The sequence below is a fragment of the Elephantulus edwardii genome, unplaced genomic scaffold (assembly GCF_000299155.1).
Source record: "Elephantulus edwardii isolate Elephantulus edwardi_28Jun2011 unplaced genomic scaffold, EleEdw1.0 scaffold00131, whole genome shotgun sequence".
In the NCBI taxonomy this organism is placed as follows: domain Eukaryota; kingdom Metazoa; phylum Chordata; class Mammalia; order Macroscelidea; family Macroscelididae; genus Elephantulus; species Elephantulus edwardii.
The window spans coordinates 8,422,360-8,433,743 of NW_006399881.1; the positions used below are offsets into that span (position 1 = coordinate 8,422,360).

An 11,384-nucleotide genomic window follows, 5' to 3' on the forward strand; every position below is an offset into this window, starting at 1 on the left:
CTGTGGTATATTCACACAATGGAATACTATGCTGCATTGAAAAACAAGGAACTCATGCAATATTATTCAAAATGGTTGACTCTGGAGAACATCATGCTGAGTGAAATATCCCAGTCACAAAAGGACAAATAAAAATTAAAAAAATAAAAATAAAAAAAGAAAGAAATGTCCAAAACAGGAACTCTTTAGAGACAGAAAGTTGATTCTTGGTTTCCAGAGTTTGAGGGGATGAGGAAAAGGGGAGAGATATCTAATAGATACATGATCTATTATTTATTTAAATGCTCTTGCAGCTAGATAGTGATAACCATGAGTGTACTAAAAATTGTATATTTCAAAATGATTAATTTTATGGTATTAAACTATATCTCAGAGAGAGAAGAAAAGAAAGTAAAAGAAAACAATTGTAAGGCTAAAGATCAGAGGTTAGTGTGCACCTTCTAGTTGATGGACTAAAAGCAAAGTAGATGGTTGTTGAGTACCATCAAGTTGCAACTGAACCATACCTGATCCTCCAGCAAGTTTTCAGAGGCTATAAACTGCATGAGAAAAGATGGCCCATCTTTCCCTGTGGTGCAGCTGGTGGATTCGAATCACATACGTTTGGGTTGACAACACAATTCTACTTCTGCTATTGTACTTTCATTCATTCAACAGACAGTCCTGGAACATCTTCTATAAAAAAAATCAGGGCAGTATCTACTTCAACTTGCCTGTTGTTGCTTGAAGCCCTCAAGAAGTAAATGAATATCAGTAAAAGTGAGTGGGAACTGCAGTCTGGGACCAGTATAGGAGTCAGGGACATCTATCATCTTCACATAGTCCTCTCTATCCCTATCTTGAGGGTTAGTACGAAAAAGACGATGAACTAATTCTGAAAAGAGAAAGAAAGAAATCAATATTCTCACACTTAAACATTTTCTTCAAGACATAGTCCATGCAAGGCACTGTGCTTAATGTTAAGAATACCAACTATTCCAAATATAACTACGAGAAATGGTATGTTCTGAGACCAGGAGGTGCACCACCATCCTTCCTCGGCTGTACCTTTTACCAAGGCAGTAAGTCCATAGTCAGCAAGGAGGAAAAGCATGGGGAAACTGGTCAACCAAGCCGCTTGGATGCTTTGAAGTTCAAATTTGAAATTCTTTGCTCACTTTTATATCACAAATTTTTCCAGATAGAACAGAAAACAACACAACACATTTGTTTAAACTGTCTGCTGCTATTTTCAGGATCTACAGAAAAAAAAACATCAAACTACAACAGTCATTCAATTTTTCCTGTTAAACTATAAAAACCTCAGAAGTTCTTCCTTAGTGGAAACTGATTCCTCTATTCACTTTTCCCCAATTGTGGACATGATTTTTTTCTTGATATCAAAGCAGATAAAAAGTCAGATGACAAACCACAGGCAAGAATACCAAAAGGACCTCTTTCACAGAGGTGTTTCTATAGAACAGACAAGCCTCTACTGTTCCTTTCAGGAGGGACTGAGACTTTAGGTCCTTTCTTGCCAGAAAGCTCATAAAATGGCCAGACCCCAAAGATAAATCAGCCCTATTCAACTGGAGAAAGATTAAAAGGGATATGGTAAATTGATGGCAAAATGACCCTCTGACTCTTCTCCCAACCTCTATCCATGCTATCCATGCTCTTCTTAAGATTATTTTGCAGCTACTCTCATCAAGTTTATTTTCTCTTGCCATGAACCTGGACAGGGATTGTGACTTGTGCTGGGGGTGAGCCAGGAGGGAATGGTGGAAATGATATATAGAACAATTCCAGGCCTAGGTCTCAAGAAGTTTCACATAATTCCATGCATTCTTTTTCTTGGAATTGTGCCATTATCACAAAGCCCAGACTAACCTATTGAAAGTCAGAGAGCATGTGGAACAGAACCAAGTGATCCTAGCCAAGACCATCCTGTTGTTATGTGTCATCAAGTCACCTGTGACTCATAGCGACCCTATGTATAATTGCTCTGAACCCTGCCCTGTCCTAAGCCAGTCTCATTGATTCCGACACACCTACCCCCACGGCCCCAGTTACTGTATCAATCCATCTCATCTGGGGTCTTTCTCTCCTACGCTGTCCCTCCACCCTTCTAAGAATGATGTCCTTCTCCAAGGATTGGTCCCTCCTGGCCATATGCCAAAAGTATGTGAGCTAGAGTTTCAAAATCCTAGCCTCCAAGGAGAAACTGTCTGGACTGCTTCCTGGTCCAAGCAAAGGTTTCACGTGAGCACAGTCCAGTGGTCTGGGATTCCCATTATCCTCAAGGTTAGCCACACAGGTTGTGATCCACACAGTCAAATGCCTTTGCATAGTTAATGAAACATAGATATCTCTCTGGTGTTCTTTGGTTTCTGCCAAGATCCATCTGACATTGGCGATAATGTCTCTAGTGCCACAACCTCTTTAAACCCAGCTTGTATTTCTTTCTATGTACTGTTCCAGTCATTTCTGGATAATCCTTAGCAAGGTTCTGCTAGCGTGTTATATAAGTGATATTGTACAATAATTTATACACTCTGTTGGGTCTCCTTTTTTAGGAATGGGAATAAGTATGGATCTCTTTCAGTCAGTTGGCTAGGTAGTTGTCCTCCAGATTTCTTGGCACAACTTGTGAGCATGTGCAGGGCAGCATCTGTTTGTTGAAATATGTCAGTTGGTATTCCATCAATTCCTAGGGCTTTATTCTTTGCCAGGTCCTTCAGAGAAGTCTGAACTTCCTCCATCATCACCATTGCCTGTTGATCATATGTTGTTTCTTGAAATTCTTCTGTGTCAGCCAGTTCTTTTTGGTACAGTGACTCTGGATACTCCTTTCATCTTTTTTTTAATATTTCCTGGGTCATTCAGTATTATACCCATAGCACCCTTAAGTACTGAGACTCGAGTCTTGAATTTGTTCTTTAGTTCCTTCAGCTTAAGAAATGCTAAGTGAGTTCAGTCCTTTGAATTTTCGGACTCCAGTTCTTTGCACATTTCATTATAATACTCTGCTAGACAGCCTTCTAGAATGGTTGTACCATTTTGCAATGCCACCAACAATGTAAAAGAGTTCCTTTCTCGCCACGTCCTCTCCCACATTTATTACCTTTCTCACCAGACAACATTTATTACTTGCTGCCTTGTTAAATTTTGCCACTGTTACTGGAGTGAAATGGTACCCGATTGTGGCTTTGATTTGCATCTCTCTTACTGTCAGGGATTTGGAGCATTTCTTCATGTGTCTGTTTGCCTTTCAAATATCTTCCTCTGTGAAAATTCTTCCCATGTCTTTGGCCCATTTTGTAATTGGGTTATCAGTCTTTTTCTTGTGGAGGTCCAGGAGTATTCTATAAACTTTCATTATGAGATTCTTGTTGGAGATGGTTTTACCAAATATTTGTTCCCAGTTGGTAGGTTTTCTTTTCAACCTGTTGGAAAAAGGTTTTGATGCACACATGGGTTTAATCTTTAGAAAGTATCACTCATCAATGGTATCCTTTTCAGATTGTACATTTCTGCTGTATTTGGCAGTTTCTTTATACCTTGGACTAATGCTTCTAAGCTTAATCTCAGTTTGTCTCTTATGAACTTTATGGTTTTGGGATTTACTCCCAGGTCTCTGATCCACCTTGAGTTGATTTTGTGTATGGAGTGAGATGTGGATCCTGTTTCAGCTTTCTGCAAATGGAAGTCCAGTTTTGCCAGCACCATTTAGAAATTATTTCCTGAGCAACCCAAACTCTGTGAGGAAAAAGCATGAAGTGAAATTTTACTTTCTGTCATTGCCTTCACTCTCTCTCATTTGGCTTACTGACATAACAAACCTATCCATCACTCCCAGTTCTCAAAGAGTCATATAGCTGTTGAAGAATTAAATAAAATTTTCCCCCCTTTAAATCAAAAGCTCAGTCTGGCCCTTAATTCCATAGATCTGATAGCCTTCATTTCTCATAAATTTAATGATGAATGTAAGTAGTCTACACCCAACATACAATACATCTGAATTACAATGAACCACACTTATGACCATCCCTTTGTTTTCTACATCTTATCTATTGTAATATACTCTCTATCTATCTATGTATATGTATATATCTGCATGTATATATACATATATATATGTAAATGTATATATATACATATATACAAATGTATGTATAGTGTGACTGAGTGTAATTTGCTGATGTTATCAGCTTCATATAATCACTGGCAGATGTCCACTTTTATGATTTACTGATCAAAACACTGCTGTATAGATTTAGTTTTCTAAACTAAATCAGGGGCTTCTGTTACTGGAAAACATGGTTCCAAATGCTGATGACTTTGCTAAAGTCAATAGGCATATTTGTGAAGCAGGGAGATGGTACTGTGAAATAGCTGAGAAAAAAAAAAAGGAAAGGAGCATATAGATAACTTCGAGTAATTTTTTTACTAGAAAAGCCAACCTCTTCCCCAGGGATAATTCAGATGATCCAGAACTTTTCACACATATCAATTTCATGAAACTCTTAATATCAGAGTAAATTTCTATGATTATATATTTCATGTATGCCTATATATTAAAATACAACCACATTGCTGTTGCTACAAAAAAAAGTACAACAAAATCCTTCTGGTGCCTTTTAGCCTCTTCAAATAGATAATGCATGTTATGTGTGAAAACAAAGAAAAGCTTTAACATTTCTATTGAATGTGCTATACTTGTGGGCTATAATTATTGTAACTAATAATAATTTAATAAATACAAACAATATATGAAGCTTTGTACAACATGTAATTAGAATTTATTCTTACCTATTTGATTTACCATTATGTCAACATGAATCTAAACCAATTAAATATAATACAATCTTGAATAAGTCATATGATTGCTTTACAAGTTGTTTTAAAGAAAATGCCTCAAAAAATACCCTGTAGAAAATCTTTTCTTTTGCCCAGTGCAGTCGTAAAATCTGGACAGGGTAAAATTTAAAGCACTTAATTTCTTAAAAAACAATTTCTGCCTCTACCACCCACATGCCACTTTGAAAAACAAGCTTCAGTTAGTGCAAGAAAAAGAAAAGCACCAATGGAAACACATGTATAATTATTCCATCTCCCAATTGTGAATCTGGATCAAAACCATTAGTGGTTGTGTAATACATTTTAAAAGATGCCAAAATGGAATTTCATAAAATTTAACACCTGTTCCCAATTTTTAGGATCTTTTTAACATAATAAAGTTTAAAAATGATAATGCTTTTTCCATTAAATCATAAAACAAGAATGTTCACCTTCACTGATTCACTTCAACCTTGTTCTAGCATCTTTGATAAATAGAAGACACAGAAAGATACAAAAGTGAAGTTGCATGTGACAAACATGATTAAATACCCGCATGAAAGAAAAATCCATTTTAAAACTCCTAGAATTGATACAAAATTAAACATAATACAGAGATTAATCATACTGGATTTGAATTGCAGCTTTACCATTGATGAGATCAACACCTCTGGGAAGTTCTCTAAGTCTCAGTACCTTCACCTATGAAACAAAATACTAATACTATTAAATACCACTACTACTAATCTCATTGTTCTGTCATAAAGATGAAATTATATAATCAAAGCACTTAACATATGGCACAGGGTGATATTTAATACCAATTATAGTACTACAACTTTTATTAATAATACTATTCAATAAGGTCCCTAGGTGGTACAAAGGGTTTGTGCTCAACTGCTAACCTAAAGGCTGGTGGTTCAAACCCACCTAGTGGTACCATGGAACAAAATTCTAGTGATCTGCTTCTATTAATATTCTTGCTGTTGTTAGCTACCATCAAGTCAGCTGACTCATAGCAATCCTATGAATAACAGAACAAAAATCTGCCTGATCCTGCACCATCCTCACAGTCTCTGCTGTATATATTAAGCCCATTGCTGCAGTCACTATGTCAAACCATCTCACTAAAGATCTTCCTCTTTTTCAATGACCCTCTATTTTTCTAAACATGATGACTTCTCTAAGAACTGGCTTGTTCTGAAAGTATGCCCAAAGTAAGTGAGATGAAGTTTCAACATCTTTGTCTCTAAGAAACACCTTAGGTACACTATTTCCAAAATGGATTTGTTTGTTCTTTTGGCAGTCCACGGTACATTAAATACTCTCACCAACATTTCAATTCAAAGACAACAATTCTTCTTTTGTCTTCCTTATTCATTATCCAACTTCTATATGCATATGAAATGACTGAAAATACCAGGGTTTGAGTTGTTGTTGTTAGGTGCCGTAGAGTTGTATATGACTCACAGTGACCCTATGAACAACAGATCTGAATCCTGTCCTATCCTGTGTCATCCTCTCCATCTCTAATACACTTAATCTCATTGCTGCAGCCACTATGTCAATTAATTCCACTGAAGATCTTTCTCTTTTTCACTGACCCTCCACCTTTCCAAGTCTAATGTCCTTTTCCAAGGAACAGCCTCTCCTAACAACATGCCCAAAGTATGTAAGACTAAACTTCACCATCTGTGCCTCTAAGGCGCATCCTGGCTACATTTTTTCCAAGACATAGTTTATTCTTTTGTTAGTCATGGGATATTCAGTAATCTCTTCCAACATCACAAATCAAAGGCATCAATTCTTCTGTCATTCTTATACATTGTCCAGCTCTCTGATGCATAGCTGGTAATGGAAAAGACCATGGCCTGAGTGAGGTACACCTTAGTCTTCAAGCTGACATCATTGTTGGCCAGTATCTTTGAAAGGCCCCTGACAGTGGCCTTGCCCAATGCACTATGTCTCCTGATCTCCTGACTGCTGCTACCAAGAGTCACTATGAATCTGACTCAGTTCAATGGCAGTGGGTTTTTGTTTAGTGTTATACAGATTGAACAGGTAAACTGAAAAGATAAAACCGTGACACACACCTCTCTGACTACACCATGCCATATCCTTTTCCTCTGTGAGAAACTATTTTCTGGTCTATGCAAAGGTTCCACATGAGTGCAACTAAGTGTTCTGGAATTCCCATTCTTCACAGTACTATCCGTAATTAAGTATGATCCACACAATCAAATATTTTTGTGTAGTGAATAAAGGAAAAAGAAATGTCTTTCTGGTATTTGCTGCTTTCAGTCAAGATCTATCTCACTCTAACAACAATGTCCTTCTTCCCTAACCTCTTTTGAATACAGCCTGAATTTCTGGCAGCTACCTGACCACAGATTACCCCAGTTGTTTTTCAATTATCTTCAGCAAGATTTTGCTTGCATATTAATGATATTGTTGTTATATATTATCAAGTCAGAACTTACTCATAGTTGACTCTCCAGTGGGTTTTTAGAGGCTATAAATTGCATAGGAGAGATTGCCTACTTTCCTCCTGTGGAACAACTGGTGGACTGGAACCATGTGTCTTTGGGTCAGCAACACAATTCTTTACCACTAAGTCACTAGAGGTCCCTGTATTTAATGATATTATTCAATAATTTTCACATTATGTGGAATCAACTTTTGAGTAAAAAATGGGCACAAATGTGGATCAATTCTAGTCAGTGCCCAGCTAGGTGTTTTTCAAATTTCTTCGCATAGGTTAGTGAGAACATCAGGCTGCATCTGTTTGCTGAAATATTTCAATTGGTATCCTGCCAATTCCTGGAGCCTTATTTTTTTCACCAGTAACTTCAGTGCAGCTTCAGTACCATTGGTTCTTGATCACATTAAATCTCCTGCAACAGCTAGACATTGACCAATTCTTTTTGGTACAGTGATTCTGTATATTCTTTCCAACTTCTTTTGATGTTCTATGTGTCATTAAATATCATGCTTACAGAATCCCTCAAGTCTTGGCAACTTGAGGCTTGAAGCTTTTCTTCAGTTCTTTCAGCCTGAGAAATACCAAGTATATTCTTACCTTTTGGTTTTCTAACCCTAGGTCTTCACACAGTTCATTTTAAAACTTTGCTTTGTCTTCTTAAACTACCTTTTCTGTTTACCTCTTCTCATCATTTCTTCCTTTAATTTAGCTTCTCTGTGTTCTAAAACCATCTTCAGACTCTTTTCTGATATCATTTTGGTAAAACATGATACCTCCCTACGGAGCAATTCTACTCTGGAACAAATGAGGTTGCTATGATTTAGAACCACCTTGATGGAAACAAACAGTAGACAACTGTGGAACTAGAAGAGCAAAGTAGCACAATGCAAGGTTAGTAGAAATGTATCAAAAGGTTTGTTAAATAATATTATTAATCCATGGGAAGAAACCACTACCATAAAGTTAATTCCAACTCATAGCAACTCTACAGGACAGAGAAGAACTGACCCATCCTATTTCCAAGGCTAAAATTTTCATGGGAGCAGATTGTTACATCGCTCTTTCACAGAATGACTGGATAGTTCAAATGGTCAACCTTTTGATTGGCACCCAAGTGCTTAAATACTACATCACTATGGTGCCTAGTGAGAAGATAAGCAGAAAAATATTTTATTCACTAGAGCAACAAAAACATAAAATACTTGACCTGACAGGACATTTTCACTGATCTGAGAAATAGAATAGTCAAACCACTGTCACACTCTCCATCCACTCCTGAGTACTGTCATCCCTTGTTTAAATCTATGTATGTATGACAGCTTTGGTTTGTACTTGTAGGTGGTCAATGGTAAAAGTGGGCTGGGAATGTACATATGGAGTCCCTACTCTAGCGCTGCAACACGACTCTGAGTCAAAATTGTTAATCTGGCACTGAAATCTGTTGTTGCTGGGTGTCGTCAAGTCAAGTATGACTCATAAGCAACCTTATGAACAAAAGATCTGAACCCTGTTCGACTGTCCTGTGCCATCCTCACACTTCCTGACACACAAGAGCCCATTGCAGCAGTCACTATGTCAGTCTACCTGGTTGAGGGTCTTCCTCTACTTTGCCGACCTTCCACCCTTTCCAGCATCATGTCTCTCTCCAAGGAATAGCCTCTTCTACCGAGCAACACTCCCAAAGTATGTGAGGCAAAGCCTCATCATTCTTGCCTCTAAAGAGCACTCAGGTTGCACCCTCTCCAAGACATATCTGTTTGTTCTTTAAACTGTTCATAGGATGTTCAGTGCTCTTCTCCAACACCACAGCTCAAAGGCATCAATTCTTTCATCCCTATTCAATCCCTATTGTTCATTTCTCAGATGCATAGCAAATAATCAGAAAGACTATGGCCTGAGAAAGATGCACCTTAGTCCTCAAACTGACATCATTTCTCCTCGGTAATTTGGAGAGGTCCTTAATTGCAGATTTCTCTAGTGCTGTCTCCTTATTTCCTGACTGCTGGTACCAAGGGTGTTAATTATAGATCCAAGTAAGATGAAGCTGTTGAAAATGTCAGTCTCTTCTTTATCCATCATGATGTTGCCTATTGAGCCAATGGTAAAAAATCTTTGTTTTCTTGACATTGAGATGCAATCCATACTAAAGGCTACATTCCTTGATCTCCTGCAACAAGTGCTTCAAGTCCTCCTCACTTTCAGCAAGCAAGGCTGTCAAATAACCTGTGGCTTATGAAAATACTTTGCTACAGATGACAGTACTTCAGTAAAAAAGCCTAGGTGGAGATTGTCTGGAATCCCACCATCAAGGAGGATGGCTATAACAAATCAACCTAGAGCAATAATCTAGAAATCTCTTTCTGCTACATTACAATATTTAAACTAGTGTGATTCTAGGACTCTTATCATAATAGAGAAGGAGCTCTTGTACATGTTGTGCTGCTAACTGAAAGGTCATACTTTGAATCCACCAGTTATGACAATCTCCTGCCATAGATTTTACAACCTTGGAAACCTGATAAAGGATCACTATGAGTCATAATTGACTAGATGGCAGCTTTCTAAACAACATGCCTCCGGAAACTTTATAAATTTTTATAAATGTCAATAGTAGTAGAGGGGCTTCTGGCCTTCTGTTCATAGAGTCACTATGAGTCATGCCCAACTTGAAGGCAATCAACAACAACAGTGAGATGAGTAAGAGAATAGACAGACAAGAAACATTTTCTATTACACATTTTCCAAATTAATATACTATGATAGAGGTATTACAAAATCAGTAGGGGGGGAAGTACTATAAAATATATTCTAGTGCAGAAAAAAAATTGGTTACTTCAAAATTTTCAAGACAAAGATCCTCATCACTGGACCAACTGGCAGAATCAGGATGGATGGTGAAGAGATTGAGATTGTTGACAGCTTTAGTTTGCTCGGCTCCACAGTCAACACTCTTGGCACCAACAGCCAGGAAATCAAAAAATATATTGCCATGGGAAAGTCTGCTGTTAGGGACCTCTCCAGGGTACTGAAGAGCAATGGTGTCACTCTGGAGACTAAGGTGCATCTGATACAGGCTATGGTCTCTGCAATCACTGGTTATGCATCAGACAGTTGGGCAATGACTAGGGAGGATAGAAGGAGAATTGATGCCTTTGAACTGTGGTGCTGGAGAAGAGTATTGAATGTACCATGGACTACCAAGAAAACAAACAGATTCATCCTGGAGAGGGTTAAACCAGACTGCTACTTGGAGGCAAGGATTCTGAGGCTTTGTCTAACATACTTTGGACATGTTTTAAGGAAGGACTGGTCCATGGAGAGGGATGTCATGCGTGGGAGGGTGGAGGGTTAGGGTTAGGGTTAGGATGGATGTGTCAGAGGCAATGCGATTGGCACAGGACAGAGTAGAGTTTAGGGCTACTATACATATGGTCGCTATGAGTTGCAAGTGACTCGATGGCACATAACAACAACAACAACAACAACAACAACAACATTTTATTTTAAAAAATGATACTCCACAATTAAGCCTTAAAAACTTAGTTTAATATACAAAATCCAAAACTGATGGAGTGTTAAACTTTTTAAAAACAAACCATTTAAAAAATCTAGATACACAGGCATGGTGGTAGACATTTTTGGTATTTCAGAGCTTTCTAAGTTTAAAAGCAATGAAAAAAGTGACAGGTTTGAAACTAGATTATGTTTGGCTTGACTTCACAGCACCTAACATCAACAAATATTTTTTCAAAATTGTTGTTGTTGTGCTCGCTTCGGCAGCACATATACTAAAATTGGAACGATACAGAGAAGATTAGCATGGCCCCTGCGCAAAGATGACACGCAAATTCGTGAAGCATTCCATATTTTTTTTCTTTTGCTTTTCAAGGAGAGGAGCAAATGGGGGGGAGGGGGGTGCAACAATGAATGAATGGAATCCCAAAATCTCTGTAGATGTTCATTGAAATGAAAAATAAACAACCTAAATTTAAAAAAAAATTGTTGTTGTTGTTATGTGCTGTTGAGCCGTTTGCGACTCATAGCGACCCTATGTACAACAGCCCTAAACCCTGCTCTATCCTGT

The 11,384-nt window shown here is 37.8% G+C and overlaps 1 protein-coding gene across 1 annotated transcript in view; it reads right to left on the reverse strand.

Moving 5' to 3' along the window:
• Positions 1-11,384, reverse strand: part of PPEF1 (protein phosphatase, EF-hand calcium binding domain 1) — a 161,786-nt gene that overhangs the window by 97,851 nt on the left and 52,551 nt on the right. Inside the window, exon 4 of the mRNA XM_006893827.1 lies at positions 714-874. Coding sequence (XP_006893889.1) covers positions 714-874 — 161 coding nt within the window. The remainder of the gene's footprint in view (positions 1-713; positions 875-11,384) is intronic.